The sequence below is a fragment of the Drosophila teissieri genome, chromosome 3R, assembly GCF_016746235.2.
Source record: "Drosophila teissieri strain GT53w chromosome 3R, Prin_Dtei_1.1, whole genome shotgun sequence".
In the NCBI taxonomy this organism is placed as follows: Eukaryota; Metazoa; Arthropoda; class Insecta; order Diptera; family Drosophilidae; genus Drosophila; species Drosophila teissieri.
This window is the reverse complement of record NC_053032.1, coordinates 5,174,389-5,198,292: the sequence shown is the minus strand read 5'-3', so window position 1 is coordinate 5,198,292 and position 23,904 is coordinate 5,174,389. Positions and strand designations below refer to the sequence as shown.

General features: G+C 44.1%; 6 protein-coding genes across 13 annotated transcripts; 2 read left to right on the top strand and 4 right to left on the bottom strand.

The window, feature by feature from the left end:
• Nucleotides 1-20: 20 nt before the first annotated feature.
• LOC122620780 lies at nt 21-2,228 on the bottom strand. 3 transcript variants are annotated; one of them, XM_043798400.1, is made up of 5 exons: nt 2,014-2,228; nt 1,518-1,953; nt 1,361-1,459; nt 647-1,091; nt 21-266 (listed from the first exon to the last, which is right to left on the bottom strand). In XM_043798400.1, exons 1-5 carry the CDS (start codon nt 2,038-2,040, stop codon nt 164-166), a joined length of 1,110 nt encoding a protein of 369 aa, XP_043654335.1. In that variant the 5' UTR covers nt 2,041-2,228; the 3' UTR covers nt 21-163. The 3 variants fall into 3 exon arrangements, with proteins under 3 accessions (XP_043654335.1, XP_043654337.1, XP_043654336.1); XM_043798402.1 differs by lacking the exon at nt 647-1,091 and having other exon boundaries at nt 144-266; nt 2,014-2,226; XM_043798401.1 differs by lacking the exon at nt 21-266 and having other exon boundaries at nt 298-1,091; nt 2,014-2,226.
• Nucleotides 2,229-2,503: 275 nt separating this feature from the next.
• On the top strand, nt 2,504-3,498 carry LOC122621029 (vesicle transport protein SEC20). The gene is made up of 2 exons (XM_043798755.1): nt 2,504-2,705; nt 2,759-3,498. The coding sequence occupies exons 1-2, from the start codon at nt 2,625-2,627 to the stop codon at nt 3,359-3,361; spliced, it is 684 nt and encodes a 227-aa protein (XP_043654690.1). The 5' UTR covers nt 2,504-2,624; the 3' UTR covers nt 3,362-3,498.
• A 111-nt stretch (nt 3,499-3,609) lies between these two features.
• On the bottom strand, nt 3,610-4,040 carry LOC122621030. The gene has a single exon (XM_043798756.1). It carries the CDS (start codon nt 3,877-3,879, stop codon nt 3,613-3,615), a length of 267 nt encoding a protein of 88 aa, XP_043654691.1. The 5' UTR covers nt 3,880-4,040; the 3' UTR covers nt 3,610-3,612.
• A 481-nt stretch (nt 4,041-4,521) lies between these two features.
• Nucleotides 4,522-7,329, top strand: LOC122619835 (THO complex subunit 1). The gene is made up of 5 exons (XM_043797018.1): nt 4,522-4,684; nt 4,755-5,438; nt 5,701-5,987; nt 6,046-6,348; nt 6,403-7,329. The coding sequence occupies exons 1-5, from the start codon at nt 4,607-4,609 to the stop codon at nt 7,190-7,192; spliced, it is 2,142 nt and encodes a 713-aa protein (XP_043652953.1). The 5' UTR covers nt 4,522-4,606; the 3' UTR covers nt 7,193-7,329.
• LOC122619836 (zinc finger C2HC domain-containing protein 1C) lies at nt 7,235-11,903 on the bottom strand. Of its 6 annotated transcripts, none has more exons than XM_043797022.1 (5): nt 11,628-11,903; nt 11,226-11,547; nt 8,024-8,572; nt 7,905-7,940; nt 7,235-7,843 (listed from the first exon to the last, which is right to left on the bottom strand). In XM_043797022.1, the coding sequence occupies exons 2-5, from the start codon at nt 11,277-11,279 to the stop codon at nt 7,334-7,336; spliced, it is 1,149 nt and encodes a 382-aa protein (XP_043652957.1). In that variant the 5' UTR covers nt 11,280-11,547; nt 11,628-11,903; the 3' UTR covers nt 7,235-7,333. The 6 variants fall into 6 exon arrangements, with proteins under 6 accessions (XP_043652957.1, XP_043652959.1, XP_043652958.1 ...); XM_043797024.1 differs by having other exon boundaries at nt 11,677-11,903; XM_043797023.1 differs by having other exon boundaries at nt 11,226-11,649; nt 11,716-11,903.
• A 5,434-nt stretch (nt 11,904-17,337) lies between these two features.
• Nucleotides 17,338-23,147, bottom strand: LOC122621459. The gene is made up of 4 exons (XM_043799316.1): nt 22,688-23,147; nt 19,439-19,486; nt 18,279-18,668; nt 17,338-18,043 (listed from the first exon to the last, which is right to left on the bottom strand). Exons 1-4 carry the CDS (start codon nt 22,797-22,799, stop codon nt 17,592-17,594), a joined length of 1,002 nt encoding a protein of 333 aa, XP_043655251.1. The 5' UTR covers nt 22,800-23,147; the 3' UTR covers nt 17,338-17,591.
• Between the last annotated feature and the right edge of the window lie 757 nt (nt 23,148-23,904).

Here is a 23,904-nt window from a genome sequence, read left to right as displayed (position 1 = left end):
GGTAAAAGGGATGACAAAACATTATTTATACCGCTGGAGTTTATTGGCACCACATTTTCCAAATTTGAGGACAAACACTCTTTATAGACACTTTCTATATAAGCAAGCTTAAAAATAGCAAAGTTTTTGCTTAAACACTACGTCATATTTTTACTCATTAAATTTATATTATTTGCCTGTTGTGTCGATGCTTTAATAATTCTGAGCATTCCATATAATGATGGGTGACTTCAATCACAAAAAAAATAGTTGCCGGCAATGAAACACTGAAAAATGAGATTGGGACAGCCTTGTTGATATGCTATGAGTACATTTTATTTATTATATATGTTTCATTATTGAATAGCGATTGGAAAAATTTCATCATAATACTTTGATACTCTTATGAATTATATGCCCTATTCTAGCCTGAGAAGGTCATGTTTTTACTTCACATACGTGTATTAGAAATATTTTCGTGGATAACTAATTACATATGAAAACTTAAATAAAAAATTGTTTTTTAATTCATTGAATGAATAAAGAACAGACATTATTTGCCGCCTTTTACATTGTTAAGCCTATAATATAATAAAACTATAATATAAACTATAAGAAGGTTTGGCTCACAGAGCAAATATAATAAAAAATAGTATAAACAACTCACAAGTAAATGCGAAAGAACTGACGTGCAGTCAGCTTCTTGTTGCACATTGGGCACTTGTGCGTAGCGCTGATGGCTGTTTGAATACATTCGCGGCAGAAGACGTGTCCACATTTGGTTGACACTGGCTCGCGCTTCGTTACGCTGTCCATGCAGACGGGGCACTTGTATGAGTCCTCTTTTTGGGACAGATCTAAATCGCGACATACGCGTTTTGGTGGCGACACAGCGTCGAGATCCACTACCGGGGTATTTTCGGTTGACTGAGCCAAGACGCGCCTACGATTAGTACTGGTAAAGGAGTCGTTGGAGGGAAGATCGAATGGGCGACTTCTTGACCCGTCGGGAGTGCACAGATCTATGACAGCATCTGGCGCACGATTCCGAGCAGATCGAACCGGTGGTACAAACTCCAAATGGGACAGATCTATTATTTCTACTGGACTCACTACAAAAAAGGAAGAAATGGTATACTGTTTATTGCTGGCTCTATAGGCAAAAGCTAGCTGGCTTTCACAAAATTTACTTTTAAAGACGGGTTTGGTTTTTACCCTAAAAAGTTCTAACAAATTTGTATTTATATTGTAAGTAAGCCTTTAGAGTTCTGGAAAGATGTCGTTGGCTATTAACAGTATAAATGGAACTAAAACTTTTGGTATCCCCGTCTTACCATTAGTTATGAGAAAACCAGATGCGTTCATTTTAATCTGCACTTACTGGCACTTCTGCGGCGATTTCCACGCACTACTGTTGGCGTTGAGGTACTCGTGGGTAAGGTGTCAATCTGTGCTACAACTTCCTCGCAATAGCGATTTACTGAAATATGAAACAATTAACAAATGTCTTTGAAAAAATTAATATCAGAAAGACATACGGCGATCCAATTCTGCTTCCATCTGGGCCACATCCTGGGTAAGTGATGTGATCTGCGAGTGAGCATCGTCATTCGAGAGAGACAAGTTAGCCAGAGAGTGGGATCCATCGTGGCTCATATTCAAGGAGCTATTGCTTTGCGGTGAATGCAGTTGGTTTGAAGCTTCTCCGGCCGAAAAAGTTTCGCTGGTATTGGGTGTTGAAGATGAATCTGATTCCACAGATAAATACCACTCCACTGGTGATTGGTATTCCAAGGACAAATGGGAATTAACAGATGAATCAGATTCCACGGATGTATTGGATCCGAAATATGAACTGGAAGCTATAGATAAATGGGATTCCGCACAAGATTCGGATACACTTGAGTTGGAGCTCGAACTGGATACGTTGGTGTCCGCTGACTGACCAATTGTGGATAATTGAGCAGTTAAGTTCTACTAAACAAATCAAACATAAATCGAGAGTAGCTGGTTTAAGTTCTAGGGAATACTTACAAAAGGAAAGATAGTCGAATCCGACATTATTCGGGCTAGGAAAAGAGAGGTAAGTTATGAAATGATTTCCCAGTAAAGACAGAGGCAGGTGATTCCAGATATATATAAGGTAGTTTGGTGTAAATCGGTATAATTGCCAAAATGTCAAAAGTAATTGGCTCCTTTTACGCGGCTATTGGGCTATTTTAAAGATGACACTTTACAGTCTTTCGGGCACAACGATTTAAGATCTACTATCGATATCTGGATTATTTTTCAGTGCTTAGAGAGACTATTGGAATTCAATAATAATTATCAAAAAAAAAATTATAATAAAAACCAAATTGGCCTAAAAAACTAGAATAATAAAAAACGGTTTTGGTAACATTTTGGCAAATAAAATTATTTTAGGAATTATAGACTATATATGTTTAACTAACTCCAAAGGAGAGTATTAAATAATATCACAAATATATACCATCACTATTTACACGATATTTTTCATTCGAAGTAAATGCCTATCGATTTGTACCGTGCCGCGCTAGTGCTGAAAAATTGCGTGAATTAACGTTAAATGCACGTCACCATAGCAAAATAATAGAATATTTAATAAACATAACAAAGTTGAAGCCATGGACAGAGATATGTTTACTTTGCAGTCCATCCGGCAAGACCTGATCGACAACAATCTGCAGGCCAAGGCAATAATACAGGTAAGTGTTCGCTATCTGAAAAAACAACCAAAAGACCGAGATTCTGTTTCTAGGACATCCTGAACAGCCGCACCTCGGTTTCCGAACTGGAGGAGCTGAACGAAGCGGGTCGCTCCAAACTGTCTGCTATCCGCAAAAGCATCGAGCGGCTGGACGACTGGGCGCGGGACACGGCGGACGTGGCGCTGGCCAAGGAAGTGGACACCCACCGTGATCAGTTCTCCAAAACGCTGCAAGCGTTCCGAAAGGCAAACGTGTCCACGATGCTAGAGATCGAAAAGGCCAATCGAGAGGAGTTGATGGCCATTACCGGCGAGAGTGAACTGCGCCAACGGACCACGACACGGACGCGACACAACCAAGGAAGCCTGGTCTCACAAGAGAACGACGTGACCGAGAAGATGCTGGCCATATCCCGGCACCTCTCGGAGACCACTCAGAAAAGCGCTGTCACCCTGGAAACGCTGGTGGCCTCGTCGCAGAATGTGGAGGCCACCAGCGACGAACTGCAGAACACGGCCGGCACCATTACCATGTCCGGCAAGCTGCTCAAGAAGTACGGACGACGTGAGTGCACTGACAAGATGCTGCTCTTTTTCGCCTTTTTCTTGTTTCTCGCCTGTGTATTTTACATCGTGCAGAAGCGACTCTTCTAGAGCCTACAAATAGACCCCATTCCCAAAATAGCATAAGGTTGTCGCTTCTGTTGTCTTGGAGAGGCTAGATTAAGCTTATCACATGACCTTAGCTTCTAAGCACAGCTTTTATATTTATATTTTTTAGTGATTTACCTAATTTGTTAACGTGGTTTCGATAATATAAAATACATTCTAGTATATTAAGGTAAATGCAATTTAGATTTATTTAGAATATAGGCATATGTATGTTGATAAAAATGTACAGCAGGTTAGTAAGGGCACAGAGGCAATCCTCCGGGGTTTGTAAATCCATTGGTGTTAACCAACCTGCAGATGTCCTTATATGACCGAGCAGATTTAACAGTCCGTTCTGCCTGTTGCTGCGTATAACCTCTGGTGTAATAGTCAGGATACAACTGGGACCAAGAAGGTTTTTGGTAATTATAGTCGGGAAGAAGCTGTTTGAGCACAGAGCTGCAGCAGACTCCGATTAGCGCCAGAATCCACAGCAAAATGTATATAATCGACTTGCGCATGGCCACCCTGTCAGAGATTAAGATTTCGAATAACTTGAAATCTATGCGTATTTGTCTAAATAGCTGATAGCGTATTCGAGTACCCCGGCTCAATGCTATTGTTATCAACAGAACATTCGGCCTTTGAAGTGATGTATGGCGCCAAAGCAAGTTTATTGAATATGGAGATTTGTACGTTTAATAAAAAACAGAGAATAATTACTAGCTGAGAAAATTAAGTTTGGGAAAAGCATTAAATGCAGCTTAAATGCAATTTTTATTTGTCGCAGTAAAGTATAATAAAATTTATTGTTATTTTTTCATAGTTTTCATAAAATTTCTTGGCAATTTAACAACAATATTCTGTAATTTGGCTTTTTAAAAGGCTTTCGGTTTAATGATAAAATGAGAGACGCGTGACAAATCCCTTTTCAAAAAAAATATTTTTTTATTTGGTATTGATTGAACAGCGTCTTAAGTTCTACTAAATGGCTCCCAAAAATCGTCATTACCTAATTTGTGTCTCAAAAACGTTTATGAATTTCGCTTAAAGACTTATTTTAAAAACTGTAACGTCTGCATAAAAATATCGATTTGACATCGATATTTTGGTATTTAAAGTATTAATTGCGCTGCATTATATACAAAACAAAAGAATCTGGCAGCACTAAGGGTGATGTTTTGATTGAAAAAACAAATTACTTTATGGTTTCTAGCTGTTGTCGGCACAATTTTTTTTTAAAGCAAAATGAGCACCGCCGTGGAAGTGGCCAACACGGCTCCAGGAAAGTTGGCCAACTACTTTGCGCTACAGACGTCGTTTGAGGTAAAACATTGTAGATGAATGTCCCCAGAGTCGGCAAAGATCGGTTCTGATATTTATTAATAATTTTCAGAAAGCCCTTGAATTGGCCATCACAGACGGCAACGTGGAACTGTTGGTCAAGGAGTACAACAGCTTCCCAGCCAACACCGAGCACGACAAGCGCTTACCCATGGACCATGCTTTCCGGGTTCTTCTGATGAATCGGCTCGATGACGATGTGAATCGCATTGGAGAGCTGGTGCGCCTCTCCGTGGAAGCCACGCGGGCCGAGATTGTTTCTAACACCATACCCGTGGTGCTGCTAATCGACACCTTCGACGTGGTCACTTTGGACAAGTGCCAGAAGATATTCCAGTTTGTCGAGGAGATGGTGGAGGTGTGGAAGGAGGAGATCTTTTTCGCCTCGTGCAAGAACAACATCCTCCGCATGTGCAACGACCTGCTGCGGCGACTTTCGCGCACCCAAAACACTGTCTTTTGTGGCCGCATCCAGCTCTTCCTCTCAAAGTTTTTTCCCTTCTCGGAGCGTTCTGGACTAAACATCGTCTCCGAGTTTAACCTGGACAACTTTACAGAGTACGGTCTAGACAGCAAGGACCATGACGAAAGTGACAACAAGGAGCTGGAGGACACCGCTGAGGACATCCCTCTAAAGATCGACTACGACCTGTACTGCAAGTTTTGGTCGCTGCAGGACTTTTTCCGGAATCCCAACCAGTGTTACAATAAGGCGCAGTGGAAGATGTTCCAGATGGTGAGTAGCACATTGACGTGTTTTAAAATAGATTTTTAAAACCTAAATTACAATTAAAATTTTCGAATACCCACTCTCTTTCAAAGCGAAGTAAGATATTTTCCATCTTGTTTGCTCCTAAGTATAGTTGCAATTTTGTATAAGATTTTTATTTACCTCTTCCATGTTGCTTAATGTCTCTTCATAATAAGTGCACAAAACGAAATCCACTTAAGTTTTCACATGTATATACTACCACTATATTGCGATTTTCCCCTTCCAGCACGCTGAGAATATACTACAGTCCTTCTCGAGCTTCAAACTGGAGGACGTGCGTCAAAGTAGCAGCGACAATGCGAGCGAGTCTGACCAAGCAATGGATGTGGACGAAGAGGCCGTTGACGCTACGGCGGTGACCTCCGTCATTAAAGCGAACCACTTCTTTGCCAAGTTTCTAACCAATCCTAAGCTTTTAGCTCTGCAGCTCTCTGACGCAAATTTTCGACGTGCCGTCCTGGTGCAATTTCTGATACTTTTTCAGTACTTGCAAGTCAGTGTAAAGTTTAAAAGGTTGGTATAATAAGAAAGTTTAGGAACTACGGTCAAACTTTAATAATTGTACTTTCAGTGATGCTTATACTTTGACTGCAGACCAATCGGAATTTATTAAGGAAACAGAGTCCCGTGTTTATAAATTGCTAGAGGAGACACCACCGTACGGTAAGCGGTTTTCGCGGACAGTGCACCACATGCTGGCCCGCGAAGAGATGTGGAACAACTGGAAGAACGAAGGCTGCAAGGAATTTAAGAAGCCGGAGGAACCAACTCCCAGCGAAGAGGATTTGAAGCCAATTCCGAATAAAAGACCACGACGCGCATTGGGCGATGCACTGCGCGATGCTTCCCGCAGCGGCAAGTTTTTTTTGGGAAAGTAAGTACCGAAAGCAAGTCAAGCTAAATCAGTGCTAAAATAATTCATTTCTAGTGACAACCTAACACGTTTGTGGAACTACTCTCCAGATAACCTGCAGGCCTGCAAAAGCGAACAGCGCAATTTCCTACCGCTGTTAGAGACATATTTAGAAACGCCGCACGAAAAGGTGGATCCTGCATTCGAGTGGCGAGCACTGCGTTTGCTTGCCCGCCAGACTCCGCACTTCTTTACGTCGCTCTCTCAACCATCGAGCAAGATCTCCGATTATCTGGAGCAAGTGCGCAAACGGCTCATCCGGGACAAGGAGCCCAAACCTGCTACCCTGTTATCCAGTAACTCTTCGGAGAACAGTTTTGGTCTGTCGGCCAACAACGTTCAAACGGAAGGCGAGCAGGATGCTACAGTCGCCCTTCAGGATGGTGAACCAGAGCAGGATCTTGAGGTAGAGGACAACGAACCTGTGGTGGAAGAGGTGGATGAGTTACCGTCGCACGAAAAACCCCTTATGGTTACAAAAGAGCACATCCAAGAGGTGGCGCCATTGATAGGCGAGCCATGGATGAAGGTGGGAAAGAAGATTGGGTTTACCAACGACGAACTCCTCTTTTTTCAAATGGAGCATCCTACAGCGAACGTTGCCTGCGTTCAAATGCTGACAAACTGGATATCCGATGACGACGACGCCACTCTGGACAACTGGGCGTACATGCTAGAGGGATTGGAGATGAATAAAGCTGCCGAAGCGGTGAAGGCCATTATAGAGCGCGAAAAGTCTGCATCTACGGCCGCGCCACAAGTGCCTTCTGCCCCCGATAACGACGTAGAGGTGCTCTCCGATTAGCCTCCCCAAGCCCAACCGAACATAGTTATAGGCTACTTTATATTCGTTTCAATCATCCAAACTTCTTTATCACAAGTAAAATTATGGGCTTGATCACTGTTATCAACCAGAGATCAGCGAATACCTATTCCCAATCACCCATCAACGCCTCTTTGTCGGAGGACCGTTCCGGGGCTTGTTGTGCACCATGTTAACACACTTTGGGATATGACGCTCCGCGGCCTGTTCGTTGAATCGGCGACCGCAGTGGGGACACTGGACGTAGTCTGGATTGTCCGAAGGCGGCGGCGGGGGCAGGTCGCTTAACTTACCGCCGCGCGCCAAGTGCAACTGAACCTGCTTGGCCGCTCTAATCGACTGAATAAAGTCCTCATGCTTCTTGCGCCAGTTGTTCTTCTTCACCCCTGTGGTCAGACCCTTCTGCTGGGCAGCACTACTGTACGTGGAGCGTGTGCGATGGCCCTTCGACTTTTTGTGGAACGTCTCAGCTTCGGTGCCCTCGATCCGTTGCTTGGAGGCGTCGAATATCTTGCGTTTGGTGGTTACCATGCGCTGGCACACCGCCTCGTGCTTCGCCAAACGATCCGTGTTGAAGTGGCGTCTGCAGTAGCGGCATAAAGCGGTGCCCTCTGGGATTGCAGACGTTGTGTCCTATAAGCGAGGGGTATCCTTATTATACGCCTACTACACACAACTATTCTACGATACTCACCATGTTGACCTTTTTAACAGGGAATTTTGGCTCCGCCTTGTTAGAAACAGACATTAAATATATTTCCAAATATGTTAGGCTTGAGACTGACACCTCCGTGCCACGTTGATGCTACTCACCCGTCGAATAACTGGCGGAGAAAGACAAGTGGCTGGCGGGCCAACAGCGGTTCCTCCAGCTAATCGATTGGTCGTCTGAGTCTTGGGACTGCGTTGTGGAGGGGGAGAACGTTGGGGGAGCGTGACCTCCTGAGCTGGCGGTGTCTTACGCGTGACCACGGGCTTCAGGTTCCGGTTCACTGTACTCCTGGGGGTGGCGAACTTATTGTTATTGCTGTCGCTGGTAATCCTCCTGCCTGCGTTGGGTGCATCCCGCATGGTCATGTCTGACACGCCCTTGACAAGACGCTGCATCGCTGGCTCTGGACGAGATTTGGATGGGGCTGGTGGCGAGGGCAGAGTGCCGATCGGCTTGAGGGGATTACTTCGATCAATGCCCGCTCCACGACGACGTTCGTCGAACATCTGCCGCACTTTCCCATTCCCGATCAACCTGGTGGTGGCGGCACTTGGCGCTCCAGTGGCCAGATTCTCGGCACTTGACTTCATGCTCATCAGCTCCCGTCTACGCAACTCCTGCTCCTGCTGTGTGCGCTGCTGGAAACGCATCTGAAATGAGTTAAATTTTTATTTTTACAATTTCCAGATCCTGCACTTCTTAATAGAACACACAGTTTTAAAACTAGGTTTTCCTTTCTTTCTATCAGTAATTTGATTTGCTTAAAAAACCAAAACATTCTTATGAATGATTATTATACTGATTTGTTTAACTTTAACACATTACTTCCAACAATTTTAATTTTTGTAAAATATACTGTGTGTGTTTAACCTTTCATGAAAATATTTTCTAATTGGTTTATATTTCGGCTTACGGGTGCAGAATAAGTGGTGTTATTGCCACTAGGTGGCAGGTGACTCAAAGCCTCCATGAGGCGTCTGGCTGCCCAGGACTCGTTCAGCTTAAGGGGCAGGATGTGATCCTGGCCGAGCTCAGACTCAAAGTCGTACCCAAGGAGCTCTCCGTCCTCGTTCCCGTCCGTCGCTCGCAACATTCCGGGCCGGCGAGCGCGTGACAACTAAGCGAACGGGACTGGGGCTGGACATTAGCGCGTCCACTTCCCCCTAGAGGAGTCATTAAGTGCACAGGTTTCGATGTGTTTGCTCGTCTATTGTGGCGATGGGGAGGTGTCACCCCACTTCTAGTGCCACCTACAGGCCCCAGCGAATAAATCCGTGCCCACTTACGTGCCGCCAGTACATAAAACCCCTAGCCACCCGACCCGCCTTTGCGAAGGAAACCCTATCCTGTTCGCGGAAACGGGTCGAGGAAAGGGCGATTGGTGTGGGTGTGGGCGTGGAAGTGGTTGTGGGCATGCTCCTTCCGTTGTTGTCTCTCCAACTAGTTCGCTTGTCTTCTGCCTCTGGTGTCCTGGTAGTGGCCTTCGAGCTCTGCCATGGCCACCTGGCAAGTTGTCCGAGCTAAAAATGCAAGTCCTTTGTGTATATCGGACACTCGAGAAATCTTAGCTGGTTGTCCTTTTGTTTAGCTGCCCGTTTGTTTTTGTTGTTATTGGCTTGCAATAACAAAAAATCAATGACTGCAACGTTGCCAGGACACGGTCCACATGGAAATACATACGTACCTTTACCAAATGCTCAGCAATTGTTGAATGCCGCCGAGGAAGAGCCGCGACCAGGTGGCAAAGGACCTTCGCATTGTCCCCTATTCGCCCGCCCCTCCAGCGATAAAAATCGCGCGCTACTATTTTCCCAGGTAAACTTTATGATTGATGAATTACTATTGCTGCGTGGACGCACACTCTAAGAAAATTCGAAACTCTCGAAAACACTTTTATATGCAAATGCGCGAGTGAGTGCACTTCGTTCTAATGCGAAGCATCCAATTTACCATCCTAAAAGAACACAGGAGCCTAACAAAACCTCTATATATATTTTATAAGTTAAGTTAATTTTAAAATCAATATTTATATTTTAATAAATTTTTCCAAGCAATCATTAATGTCATATAAATATATTGCCATTTGTTGGTTTTAATTCGATTTCCGAACGTGCACATGTGCATGTTTTCGCCCTTAATGTCAACCCTTTTTTGGAAATTGAGCGCTGGTACAGTGACGTATTTTGGCCAACACTAATTACAGCTAATTGTGTGAAAGTGGTCTAGCTCCTTTTTTTGTCGAACTCTCTGTTAGCAGTAAACATATGGCACTCCAGGTGCGCGATATGTCTGTTTTATGCGAAGGCGACAAAGTGTTTCCATTACCAAATAATAACAGCGGCGAATACAATTTAATTAGCTGGCATTTTGCCTCTAAACTTCATCGAAAGAAACCGAAACAGAACTTCACCAAAAGCTACAGACCATATAGGGTTCTTCACGGAAATTAAAGTAGCTTTCTGTTTGCTATGCTATTAAGTATATGTATTTTATACCCGTTAGTAGAGTAAAAGGGTATACTAGATTCGTTGAAAAGTATGTAACAGGCAGAAGGAAGCATTTTCGACCATATAAAGTATGTATATTTATGATCAGGATCAATAGCCGAGTCGATCTGGCCATGTCCGTCTGTCCGTCCGTCTGTCCGTCTGTCCGTCTGTCCGTCCGTATGAACGTCGAGATCTCAGGAACTACAAAAGGTAGAAAGTTGAGATTAAGCATACTGACTCCTGAGACATAGACACAGCGCAAGTTTGTCGATTCATGTTGCCACGCCCACTCTAACGCCCACAAACCGCCCAAAACTGCCACGCCCACACTATTAAAAAATGTTTTGATATTTTTCCATTTTTGTATTAGTCTTATAAATTTCTATCTAACGCCCACAAACCGCCCAAAACTGCCACGCCCACACTATTAAAAAATGTTTTGATATTTTTCCATTTTTGTATTAGTCTTATAAATTTCTATCGATTTGCCAAAAAATCTTTTTGCCACGCCCACTCTAACGCCCACAAACCGCCTAAAGCTGCTACGCCCACACTATTGAAAAATGTTTTGATATTTTTTCATTTTTGTATTAGTCTTATAAATTTCTATCGATTTGCCAAACAACTTTGCCACGCCCACTCTAGCGCCCACAAACCGCCAAAAACTGTCAGTGCTGAAGACTCCTTCGCACTTTCACTAGCTGAGTAACGGGTATCAGATAGTCGGGGAACTCGACTATAGCGTTTTCTCTTGTTTTAGTTTATACGGATAAAGACAGATCCTAATTCCGATTTGGGATTATAAACGACTAACCTGCATTTGCGCCAGCCTTGAGGTCTTTATATCTCCGGATCCTTGTGACGCCATTGCCAAATGAAGTCTGTTTGATTAGATGGCAGTCGGTTGAATTCGATGCGATGGCTGGGAGCTCGTGTGTGGGATTCGGCAAAGATAATGACGCGACTGAACTTGGGTACAGCAGACTCGGCTCAGACTCAGTTCAAGTCTGAGACTCTCCGGTGAGTAATCAAAGTTGGCACAAAACAATCAAATCGTCGGCAGTAGCGGCGGCAACAGCAGGCCAGTTAATGCCGCCAGAAGGCGTCAGTGGATGTGCTTGGACGTGGGCGGCAATCTGGAAGTGGAAGCCGATGAAACCACTGAAACCGCTGAAACCGTGCCCAGATCAGGTCCCAGACCAAGACTCAAACTGACAATTGTGGGACGATGGGCGCTCCTAATACGGTGCGATCAATAAACAAACCAATTTAATTGAATTCACTTAAACTCGCCAAAAACATACAACTTCGATGAAAGTCAACAATTATCGCTACGAGTATTTATAAAACTACAAATCTAGACCGAAAAAACTCGCGAAAGGTAGGAAAATGCGTTTGAAATTTGTCAGTAGATCTTATACACTATGTGGTGCCGAAATCTGAATCGTTTAGTTCCGATTGAATGGAATTTGGGCTGACAACTGAATAAACGCAAAGAAACCCAACTGACTGGATAAGCAAGGAGCTCCTACAGATGTAGACCTAATCAAAATTACCCAAGCAAGAAAACCCGACAATTGTGGGTTTGAAAATGAAAATCAACTAGTTTTCGAGTTCTCTTGACGAAGAGGTAAATAAAAATAGTTGATGAACACAGTTGGTTTAAATTAAAATGCTTAAGCGCAAACTTATTTTTGTACCACAGCTATATGGGTTAGGGTGTACAAAAGCCACCGTATACCATACCATTAATTTATGTACGTATTTTTCGGCTTTGTGACACACGTAGTTTCGCGCTGACTAATCCCAAGTTTGCGCCGACTTTGTTTGTGTTTGGAGCTGCGATTTGCATACCCTGCGGAATCAAACTCGCCGTCTTGCCAGCTGAATGGAGCAACGTGTGGCTCCGGACTGGGCCAGCTGGTTTCTCCGTTGAACTGGAGAGTGGAAACCGGGCACGCGAGTTTATTGACACACAATGGAGGCACTTAAACAAGGATTGAACTTTAGAGCCGAACCGCGAATTGGGTCACCGAAGGATAGGTAGTGGCTCTTCTGTGGGCAACTGGCCAGCTGTTGATGGCCTGTAATTACGCATACGCCGTGTGTCTCGAGGGTCAGCTTCGACTTGTTGTTGCTGCTTTTTATTTTGAGAATTTCGAGGAGCTCTGCGCTGGCGACTGTTTGCTTAGAAGTTTGTGCTCTAACTGAGACAAGATTCCGATTCCAATTCCGATTCTAAACTCACACACCACACACCAACCCGATGACCGAACCGAACAAGTGGCGAAGTTGGGGAAATCGACTGTTGCACCGCCAACTGATCTGTTCAATGGCTGTGGATGTGGATGATGGCGTGTCGGGTAAGTCAAACTATCGGGTAGGAGCCCCTCTTTAACGCCCCCTGCCCAGAAGCCCAGTGCACTACACATACACATGTGCGTGCCGTAAAGAGAAACATGTAATGGCTGCTTTTTGTTTCTTTCTCTCAGATGTGGTTGCTAAACTTTATTTCTTTCTGCTTTATTTTACATTTATCAACGCTGACGCTTCGCAGATGTTTTCCGCCTTTTACTCTTCATCAACCACTTTTGTAGTCATCGAATCAAAACATGGTTGACGTGTATTTTTAGCATTCAATAACAACGAATAATTAATCATAGTTGGGGGTTCAGTTTGAATGCTCTTAAAAATGTACATATTTCAAAATAATATCATAACAATATTCATAATAATAAATATGCAAATCTTAACATTTTGAGCTTAATAAAATGATTCACACGCTTGCAAAATCCCGCAAAATATATATGTATTAAAACGATTACCCAATTAGCTTTGAGCTTCCATATCGAAAAATTGTTCTATCTGGTAATTAAACATAATTAAAAAGATACACAGTATACAAATACCATTTTGACTTGCCAATATCAAAAATGATTTATGTGATATGACAGAAATAAGTAAGATGTAGCTCTTATTTCAACCAATTATTACACATTTCATTATAAAATTAAGATCCAAATTCATTCAAATTAATTTGTACAGGGTATTTAGGCTTCGCATTTAGCTCGTTGGCTGATTCATTTAATGGCTTCTTTGCTTTTCGCTTAGCGTCTATTTGCTCAACGTTTCATAATCATTTTTCGTACATTGTTCGCTTGTTTTGGGCTGCGGTTTTGAAACCATATGAGAGCGAACTGCGCCGCTCTCTTAAGTTGGCCAGCTGAGTTGGGCAGTTGGCCAAGAGAGTGGCAACACTTGCACCGGGCTCAAGTGGGTGTAACCCGAATCTGAAGAGATCTTGTGCTTCTGGCTGGCCGATGGCGTCCCGGGTTGGATGGGTGTTAGTTAGTTTTTTCGAGCTCGGCGGCGTCTGGCGAGTAAACGTCTACAAAGTATATTTATAGACACAGACACATCTATAGAATAACATGATTACTTGCTAGTTTCTGTTCGTGGAAACTCGAGGTACTCGATACGGCCAGGCCTCGCGCCGGATGCGTATTAAAAGATCCCGACACTTGACTGGAGGTTGGAGGTGGTTCGAGAACTTAGACCAATTTATGTAAATATGTGGGTACTTTGCACACCTATGAATATGCTTGTATAATTTGTATAATCTCCTGCGTAGGTCGATAAGTGCTGCCGTGCTAAGTCGCCTCGCTTGGTTCCCAATAACAGCTAATTCCGACGCAGTCGGTTTACAATTTGAATACGGTTAACAATGACACGGCAATTCAATTTCAATTCAACATCAACGACACTGATAACAAGCAACGCGAACTTACTAGTATAATTGTGAGTTGCTGCTGCGACCGCCGGGGCGTATGCGCAACGTCTGCCGAGATGTCCGGATGGCGGGAGGCCCGCTTCCGCTTCCGGTTGCCCTCGGTAGTTTGAGGTTGCTTGAGGGCGCCCCTCAGGCGGATCATCTGATTTCCGTTCTACAATTTCGTAATTCGGTAACATCAAGTTCGGCTTGCACACAGGTGCCAGTACCACCTGGTTTGTACCGCTTATACCTATATCTAGGATACTACTCGTATTCACAGTTCAGCCGCCCGCTGAAAATGCGCAGCACAATAAAAACGGGTGTATCTCGCTCGATTCGCGCTCGTAAGTGGGTGTCTGTATACTCTATACATATACTATATATACGGTTGTTCAGCTAACATCGGAAATGCAGTTTAAGTGTACAATTATGCTACAAAAATTGCCTCTAAAGTATACTTTGGTTTTGCGTTTGCTTAATTTCCGTTTTAAAACATCCATGTTTTGCTATTACTATAGTTTCGCTTTAGATTACGGTGTTTCTAATAAAGTTTACAAAAATACTTCTCGGTACAACTGAAGAGCTTGGGGATTGACATTTAATTGAAGCTTGACCTGGCTATAGGCCTCAATCGAATGTGAACCTGTTTGGTTTTGGGTCTTTAGATTAGTTAAGTTCACGGAGCCCTTAAGGATTCTATGCTGGACGTGCTAGGACTATGCCAAACAAGCCATCCTCGGTACTTTTTTGTTTTGCTGCCTACCCAGGGCTTAAATAATTTACATACATTATTTAATCCAGTTTGCCTACATGCGTATGCGTGATTGTCCAAGGTTGATTTACTTTACGTTTACTTTCGTTTTGTTTTCCATTTGTTTTTGGTTTGGTTTGGTTTTGGTTTAGCGGTTCAACTCGCTCGCTAACAAATTCCGAATTCGATTTCGATTCGGCTAGGCTTCAGACTAAAACATTGTGGTGAGGATATCCTTAATATGTTCCTAACGCTCCCCTGAATCCTAACGCCCGCTCCTAAACCGCTCGGTATCTAGAACTATAAGCCAACATTCAATGCGCTCTAATTTAACGTCTAAACGACAATTGCTTAAGTCTTTTAGTCTACATATCATAATGTTACATGGCGGGTTCTATATGTACGTTTCTAATGCTGCCGATCGCCTCTCCCGACTATAGCTATAGGTATTGTGTATTGTATACATGCAGATACATTACATATGCGTAGACACTATAAAGTATTTGTAGCGGGTGATAAGTATGATAGCTAAGGCTGTGGGCTCAGGTTGGGGTTTCCGGTTCCGGTTTTGGTTCCGGAAACGGTAACAGTTCCGGTTTTGTTTCCTATTCCGATTTCGGTTTCGATTCGTGTAGCTTGGCTTTGATTACTGTTGTACATAAATATATAGTGGTTTATAAGTATACTCAAACGTACACGGACATGCAACAGATGCGCAGGGACTGGAGTGTCATTTTACCCGTATTTTACATAATATTTCCGATGCTATGCTTCAGCTCTATGCTCATTCGCGGCATGCAACATTTCGAAAACCTGCACTTTCTTACGGTACGTACATCTATCATATATATCATATATGAGGGGCTCTAACGGGCGCCCGACTTATCCTAGATTCTATATACTCTAACATAGTTACAATTACAGTTTTCTCAAGGTGTTCGTAGCGGCGTTTCCCTTTCGCACATGACGTGTCGAAAGTTCCTCAAAATCAAATTCAAAATCGAATCGATGGGGGTGATTACTGGTGATTCCGCTCCCAAATGTCCGTGATATCTAATGGGCTCTTAACACTAATTACTCGTGCATACATTTGTTTGCACATCTTATGCCTTATGCTCCGTGCTTTTTCCTGGGCTGCTAACTTGTCTCTGTGTTTCGTTTGATTTATTTTATAAACTTTACATCAGTACGGGTGGGTATGTCGATCTGAGTGAGTTGGTTTCGAAAACCAATCTAACAATCGGATGCCTTAGGTGCTAACACTTACACTAGGCTGTGTGGGTGTTTTACGAATAGAGTTTGTTGTTACCTTGTTAATTACTTGTTATTTACCTGGTTTTCCTGTTTACTATAATTTCTGTTTAACATGCTATATAAAAATTGCTATGCGCCACTTTAAATATCCTCGGGGGTTGTCCCGTCTTTGCTTTTGTGTTTATCTTTTACACAATTATTTTAAATTTGAATCGATTTCTTGACCGACTTATTAAACGCGCGCTGTATCTGTATAAATGTTTCAAAAATTTGCACACAAAAATGGGTTTTGCTGGGAACGCGGGGTGTGGGTTTCTTCCGGATTCTGTTTGCGGTTAATATTATCGATTTCAAAAATTCTAGAAAATCATGACAAAACAATTTGAAAAGAGTTTTCATTACAAATTGCATCAATATAAATTTCAAAAGTCTCAAAATACACAAAAGTATTTCAATCTTTTGCAGTTGTTTTCTCGTTATTAATTTAGTTGTCCCCTTGTCTGTCTGCATTATTTATTGTAATTTCTTCGCTCGTCGAGTGCGAAAATATTTTGTAGCCTACTTATATGCGCGATGCAAAAATATTTTCGCATTTCAAATGCTTGTGGTTGCAACTGCAACTGCGACTGCGACTGCGACTGCGACGGCTGATTGCGGTTGGGTGGGTGAATGGGGTAGTGTGGCCAGTGGGCGGTGGGTGGTAGTTGGCATATGTGGGTCGGGAGTTGGCGAGTATGCGGCTTAACATACACATATATGGGAAAAGCACAGACACATGTGTATCAGCCAGAGCTTGAGGGGAACCACGCTGTGCACAGCTGCGGCTATTAGAGTACTGGCATTTCTAAAATATTTAATTTGTAATTAGATTTCGACTCGATTCAGTCGTTTTAAGAGTTTCTTTAATTTGATTAATAAATTATAAGTTTCAAAAAATGTATTCCAAATTTTTCGGGATATCAAGATTTATTTTTTTTATGGTGTTTTTGGGAATCAGATTTGTTTAGCCATTTCATGTAGCCATGATGGCGAATCCAAATATGTTTGGCTACTTGCCTGGCCGCAGCTGTGGGCACACCTACATATGCCAAACTATATATATATTTTAGCACACTGAGGAAAAAACCGAATAATCGCGGTTAGTTGTGTAAGTATTTGCAGCGTAACTGCCTAACCCAATTAGGCCGACTGGAACAAGGACGATGGGGCATATACGCAGCGCGTGGTTTCCCTTACATTTAGGAACACCTAAAACTCCGAGGGTAACGAAAGCACGGTTAAATATTAAATACTACCCAGCCGACTACCAGTTGCTGAGTTTCCTCCAATCGAAGACAAAATGTGCGGCAAGGAGGAATGGGTCCTGCGCGCCGGGTGGATGAATATGCTGTGATATAAGGAGCTTAGAATATGAAATCACCGCAGTCCATGGCATAATCAAAATCCTCGCCCCCGATGTCATCAACGCCCGAGGAGTGAAAGTCGAAGCCTCCGATGTCGGTGTGGTACACTGCCCCGCTGCAGGAGGTGTCGATCAGGTTGGTGCAGTGGGTAGTGGGCAGGGCGTGCAGGGTGAAGGTGTCCTCGCACTGCGACCAGGTGAGTCCGCCGCTCCAAACGCCGTTGGGCAGTGTGGCCCATCCCCATCCGTGGCCCCAGGGCAGGGCGCATGCCAGCGAGGCCTTTGAGTCCGGTTTTTTGCTGAGGATGGCCACCGCGGCGTCGCTCTTCACCAGCGGATCCTGGCTCTGCCGGTACACCTTCGTGGAAATCGCCGTAGAGCAGCGGTGGTGTTTACTGCCGCTGGCTCCGTGGGACGCCGCCTTGCGCTGCTTAACCTCCGACTGGGTGGCCGCTGCATAAAAAGGTTGAAAATTTTACCAAGATTATTATTTTTTTGTACTTCATATACTTATGATGCTTTATTTTAATTAACTAAATGGGTTATATCATATTTTTAGCTTTTTCACCCCGATTTTCCGTTTAATTTCCCGTTACTCGTAGAGTAAAAGGGTATCCTAGATTCGTTGAAAAGTATGTAACAGGCAGAAGCAAGCGTTTCCGACCATATAATAGAAGGATCTACTCACGTCTAATGCGCACCAGCGGACGTCGGAGCACGTTCATCAGGTGCGGCTTGTCCACCACCAGCTCGATTTGAGGTGGCGGCGGCAGCGTCTTGGTAATCGCATCGATCCAGTCGCTCACCTCCTCCTCCGACTTGGCCAGCATCCAGTAGACCTTCGATCGCTTGCGCTGCGATCCGAGGGCAATCAACTGGGACACATTCACTCCCGCCGGCAACGGCGGACGACGAGGTATCTGGCCGGTCCAGTGGGCAATGGCCAGCATCTCGGGAGCCTCCTTCACCAGAATCTTTCCCGTCGGAGAGGAGCGTCCCGGCTCTGTGAACCAGGCCATGGTCGAGTCGTCGTACAGCACCACCCATTCTTCCGCCCAGCGGTTCCAGAACATTTGCTCTGTAAAGGCAAAAGGGCATGAATTATTGTACATTTCATATAATTTAAAAGAATAATTATTTCAATAATTATTCTAACTTTAAGAGTATCAAAATGTGCGCCTTAGCAGCTCAGCCGCTATTCCTGTGTTTTATGAGTATATTGTTCTCGATTAACTAGCCCCAAGAACTCCACACAACTTGTTTAGGACATGAATCTCAAACCAGGACAGCAAACATGACAATGACACATCCATGCCGCTGCCAAATCGTGAGTAATTACACTTGAATGTGACCCCGACATGATTACACCCCATTCCCTATGCAAGGACCGCATCCATCTAACTCATCAACGGACGCTGATTCATCCTGTTAAGTCTGAGTTGCGAGGACTGCTGCTGTTGTGCTGATTTGACAGATTGTTTTCTCTTCCAGGGGTTCTGATCATCCCAGTCCAGAGCCTACCGTGCTGGCAGTCAGAAAAAGGGTTTCAATCGTGCTTTCAAGGTCCTGTAATTGCCTCTACTACTACTCTTGCCGCAGATGGATTCCTCTTCAAAAGGGCAGTTATAAACTTCACTAGGACTTTAAGGTTTTCCCCAACTTTAGATTACGACAATTTTATAAAATATACAATAAAGATATAATTCAGAAATAAAAAGTCTTAATTCGGCTAATAGCTGTTATATCGCTTATTCAGATAATAATAATAGTTTGGTTGAAATATCTGTAGATTGTGTCATTATGTTTACTAAGTTATACATAGATCTACTAATGTCAGGAGATACTTACTTTTGTAGCGCAGTAGATAGCCTCCCTTGATTTGTTTTCCGCCAGTTCCTGCGAAAAGAAAGCAATTTATGGAGTAAGTGCCAAGTGGGGAAAGTCCGCAAGCAAATCAAAGCAAATCCACTGGCCGGTGCCCATCGCCCAATATCCTGTACCCAGAGGCCAGTCACACGATACCACCAATTGAACAAGAATCAAGGTTTGCAGCTGGAGCCCATTTCCCCTTCAGGTGCTTCTTCCCTTTTCGTCGCCATTCGAACCAAGCGCCCACGCACCGATGCCGGAGCTGCAAATTTCAAGTGTAGGCGAATCCAGGTGCGACTGGTTGCGCCGGATAACGAATGGCGAAAAACGAAACACAGAATTTCATCGCCAGCAACCTAATCAGACAGTTGCAGTTCCCCTGCCCTGTTGGCCTGGTCTCTCATTTCAAATTCATTACCGTTGCTATCCCATTTATTTGGCCAAGAATCGAGAGTCGAAAGTGAGGGCAGAAGGAGAAGACGGAGTGGTGATTTGGGAAAAACCTATCTAAGTTATCTCGCCAATTGTTAAAACTTTTAGCACGTGAATGAGTCGAGTTCCCCGACTATCTGATACCCGTTACTCATCTGGTGGAATTGAGAATTGCACATGTTTCCCAAAAGTGTGGGCGGTTTATGAGCGTTAGAGTGCGCGTGGCAAAAAGTTTCTTAGCAAATGGATAGAAACATACAAGACTAGGAAAAGAGGTTTGGGCGTAGCAATTTGTGGGCGTTAGATTGGGTGTGCCAACATCAGTTAACAAACTTACGCTGGGTCTATGTCTCTGGAATCTGTATGTCTAATCTCATTTTATCTCTAATCTCTATTTAGCGTTTATATGTAGCTCTCCAGATCTCTTCATACGGATGAACAGACGGACGGATATGGCCTAATCGACTCGGCAATTTGTCCTGATCAAGAATATATATATATATGTATATTTTTTATGTTCGGAAACGCTTCCTTCTACCTGTTACATACTTTTCAACGAATCTAGTATACACTTTTACCATACGAGTAACGGTTATTATAACCTGGTTGAAGAAAACCGCAGATATATAGAATATATTTAATAAATCCGTTAAGCATAATAATATTTCATGATTTCATTGCAATAAGTTCTTAAATTCCCAGTAATGAACAAAGCCATCACCATCCTTGTTACAAATATCTGATAGCCGTTTAAATGTACCCTGGGTGATATCCTAGTAATTTCGGATTTGAAGGACCTCTCTGGCATTTTTTCCGCACTCGACCAATAGAAAAGTTGCCTTTGCAGCAAACTGATTACGACCAAAGTGGCTGGAGACAATTTGCTTCGGCTGGGAATGCAAAGGGCCTGTACGACATTTGAAAAACTCTCGAGGCTCGGCCTGCTGAAAACCGCCGCTTGCCCTCAAAATGGTCTGCATCTGAACATCTTTTCCCTGCGACCTATGTGATTTGTATACACATTAAGAAATATATTTCCTATTGTGTGCTTTTTTATGAACCATTAAACAATTTCTATTTACATTAATAATAGACTTGGGCTATGAAAAAACAAAAGAGAACTGTATAGTTAAGTGCCCCAGCTATCAGATAGCTGTTATTCTGAAAATGGAAGTCCGATTCTGCAATCGAATGATTTGGAAAATGTGTGATGCCTGGAAAAAGTCGGGATTTTGTAATTGGCAAGCTAAAGAAGAAGGAAGCCTTCTACCTTTTACATACTTTTCAATGAATCAAGTTGATACTTACTCGTAGAGCAACACGGGCAAGTAAACGGATAGAGCAAACTTAAACACATTTTTGCAAAGTCAGTCTTAGTCGCGATAATATGTTGCCAGTGTACCAGAAGCAAACAAATAGCAGACGACTACGATAGACGCAGTCCAAGTGTCGACGAAGATGATGAAAGGATAAGGTCGGAACTGGGGCTGCCAGGGGCAAGGGACTTTGGCATATTTGTTGCATTGGGGTTGGTGAGAGAACGAGCTCGCCGAAGGACACCGCCTTGCTTGTGTAAGAAGGCAAGGCAGCGGATATCATGTGCGCCACTTCAGTGCACGCACACAACCACATGTAGCCATGCACACGCGCACACACAGCCGCACTTGCTTGTGGACATTCTGCATGCTGGCATCCTTGCATGCTTGCATCCACATCCACATGACAAATCAGCTAGAATTGCAAGTGGCTGCCACAGCCAACGAAACCGTGCCCACTCCACTCTCGGATTCCCGTTCGCAGTGGTCCGAAGGCGAATCCGAAGGCGAGGACAGCGACAAACGTGTACAGACATAATTGCTGGCCTGTCTAGATATAAAAGTGAATAAAGGGGTGGGATATACACTAAAGCAGCTCGCACACTCGCGCAAAATTTACATACAGGGTATGCATACATGCGTATGTGTTTACGTATGATTAATTTTAGCATTTTTAAGGTAAGACCTGGGTTTACAGGGAACACTTTCCACAAAATGAAATGTCCAAGCTTTACGACTATCAAAAATTGTGTGTCCCCTGTAATCTTCGTAAAAATAACCTATATAGGTATATATGACTATAATTGAGAGAATTTATATAACTAGTACATCTAGGACCATGTGAATATTAAAGCTGAATAAAACGATTCAGTTGTGCTCATAGTTGCTCATAGGGATTCCTCCGAGTGCAACCGCATATCTTATGCATGCGACGAACTGCATCAGCTTGGCATCCTGGGCCTCGACTCGCTTTCAGCGTGCTCAATGGCAAATACACATACGTATGCTCATGTCGGGCTTGGGGCGATATGGGCTCTGTGGTCTCTACTTAATGATTTAATGCAGAGCACACAACCACGCGCTGGGTAATGGGCGTGGCACTGTCAACAATTGCAGCATAATGAAACCGCATACTGGATTCCGCTTGATAGGTTAAACGCAGGAGTGGGTCAGGATGTAGCCTTAAAGGACGCAGGATGCAGGGCTTGGAAGGCGGGGGGTGTGCCAGAGAAAGTATCAGACGGGCGCACAGCTGCGCCTGTGTGCGAATTCATTGAGAAAAATAAGCAGCTGGGAGGGGCCAAACATGGTGTTGAGGGGCGGGGCTTTTGGGGTGGGGCAGCAAAAACGAGTTCAAGGGTTTTCCGCTAAATGAGGGCACGCCGACTGCCTTTCGGGGCGAATTTCGGTTTGGGTTTCAGTCTCGGTTCGGTTTCACTTTCTCCCCAATTTTCGCACTCTTCCTGCTTTCTCTACTTACCCATCACTTGGGGTTGCTGCAACTGCTGCATCTGCTGCGACTGCGAATGGTGCATGAACGAGATGTCCGGATCCGCGCTCCGCGATTTAACTTTGGTGCACATGGAGAACATGTTGGCTGCGATGGGCTCGTCCTTCTGCTGTTTCTTCCGCTTTTCCTCGATAATTGGCTCTTGGCAGCTTTGTTGTTCTGGCGGTTGTCGTGCAGTATTGGTAGTTTAATTGATTTTGTTGCTGTGCGGCTCGATTGGCAGATTCCCGAGCTCCAGGTTGGTTTTTCGAGCTCGCTTTCCCAGTGAAAGTGATGTCAGCACCAGGCTCGAGTTATCAGGCACTCGCACACACAAACTCTCACGCACAGCGAAACACCTACACACCTACACACAGACACAGCGAAGGGAAAGTGCTTTCCCTTTTTTTTTGCGTTAAATTTTCCCGATTCTCGTGGTTCTTTTTTCGCTAGGACTTTAGCAACGACTGTTTGTCGAGAAGTCCTTGATGCGATAGCTGGAAATTAATGGATTTGCATTACTGACACTGACGTCGCTAATTAGATTTCCGATTTTTAGATTTTCGTTGTCTTCACTCGCGCTGTTGCTCTGTCGCCGAGGAATCTGCTCCTCGCATCCGCGTCCACCAAGTGGACCACGAACATGGACGCCTTATGAATAGCGATGCTCTGCCGTCTGTCGGCCAGTTAATCGGTTGCAGCTGGGTCAGTTGTCAGTAGAGCATGGCATTGTGGTGACAGTTGTTGTAATGGATGCTGCGGATCACAGGGCAGGGCTCCTGTTCTCTTGTGGCTACAGCTATTCTGTCTGCTGCTGCTGATGGTGCTGTAGGTTTCGGTGGTTCAACTGCTGCCCGCTGCACACCTCTGCTGGGTTAGACGGCCGAAACTCGACTAGCGAGCTTGGAATTCAGGCATCGAGAATCCGAGCTACATACGAACTCCTCCTGCCGAGAGCTCTCCGTGCTGTTCGGTTCGGTTCGTTTCGGTTCGGTTCGGTTCGGTTAGGACTAGGACAACACTTGAGCGCCAGACGCAAGCGGCGATTCTGCTCCCAATGGGGCTGCTGCTGGTGGTGTCCTTCAACGTCCTACAGCAACAACATAAGCGAACCCACCAACAGATGACAGGCAGCATGGCTTCTTTCACTCATCTACCCCACTTTCTCCCGAGCTTTTTTCATACCTTTTAGCTTGCTCTCTCTCTTT

Coding starts and splice junctions, on each gene's coding strand:
- LOC122620780 (XM_043798400.1), bottom strand. CDS start 2,040: ATGTCGGATTCGACTATCTTTCCTTTT. Junction 1,092..1,360: donor AAATCGCCGCAGAAGTGCCA/GTAAGTGCAGAT, acceptor CCTTTTTTGTAG/TGAGTCCAGTAGAAATAATA. Junction 267..646: donor CAGTTCTTTCGCATTTACTT/GTGAGTTGTTTA, acceptor CTCATTTTTCAG/TGTTTCATTGCCGGCAACTA.
- LOC122621029 (XM_043798755.1), top strand. CDS start 2,625: ATGGACAGAGATATGTTTACTTTGCAGTCCATCCGGCAAGACCTGATC. Junction 2,706..2,758: donor AGGCCAAGGCAATAATACAG/GTAAGTGTTCGC, acceptor TTCTGTTTCTAG/GACATCCTGAACAGCCGCAC.
- LOC122619835 (XM_043797018.1), top strand. CDS start 4,607: ATGAGCACCGCCGTGGAAGTGGCCAACACGGCTCCAGGAAAGTTGGCC. Junction 4,685..4,754: donor CGCTACAGACGTCGTTTGAG/GTAAAACATTGT, acceptor AATAATTTTCAG/AAAGCCCTTGAATTGGCCAT. Junction 5,988..6,045: donor GTCAGTGTAAAGTTTAAAAG/GTTGGTATAATA, acceptor TTGTACTTTCAG/TGATGCTTATACTTTGACTG.
- LOC122619836 (XM_043797020.1), bottom strand. CDS start 9,015: ATGTTGCGAGCGACGGACGGGAACGAGGACGGAGAGCTCCTTGGGTAC. Junction 7,941..8,023: donor CTCCGCCAGTTATTCGACGG/GTGAGTAGCATC, acceptor GTTTCTAACAAG/GCGGAGCCAAAATTCCCTGT. Junction 7,844..7,904: donor CTGTTAAAAAGGTCAACATG/GTGAGTATCGTA, acceptor CCTCGCTTATAG/GACACAACGTCTGCAATCCC.
- LOC122621030 (XM_043798756.1), bottom strand. CDS start 3,879: ATGCGCAAGTCGATTATATACATTTTGCTGTGGATTCTGGCGCTAATC.
- LOC122621459 (XM_043799316.1), bottom strand. CDS start 22,799: ATGTTCTCCATGTGCACCAAAGTTAAATCGCGGAGCGCGGATCCGGAC. Junction 19,487..22,687: donor GCAGCAACCCCAAGTGATGG/GTAAGTAGAGAA, acceptor TTCTTTTCGCAG/GAACTGGCGGAAAACAAATC. Junction 18,669..19,438: donor CTATCTACTGCGCTACAAAA/GTAAGTATCTCC, acceptor TTGCCTTTACAG/AGCAAATGTTCTGGAACCGC.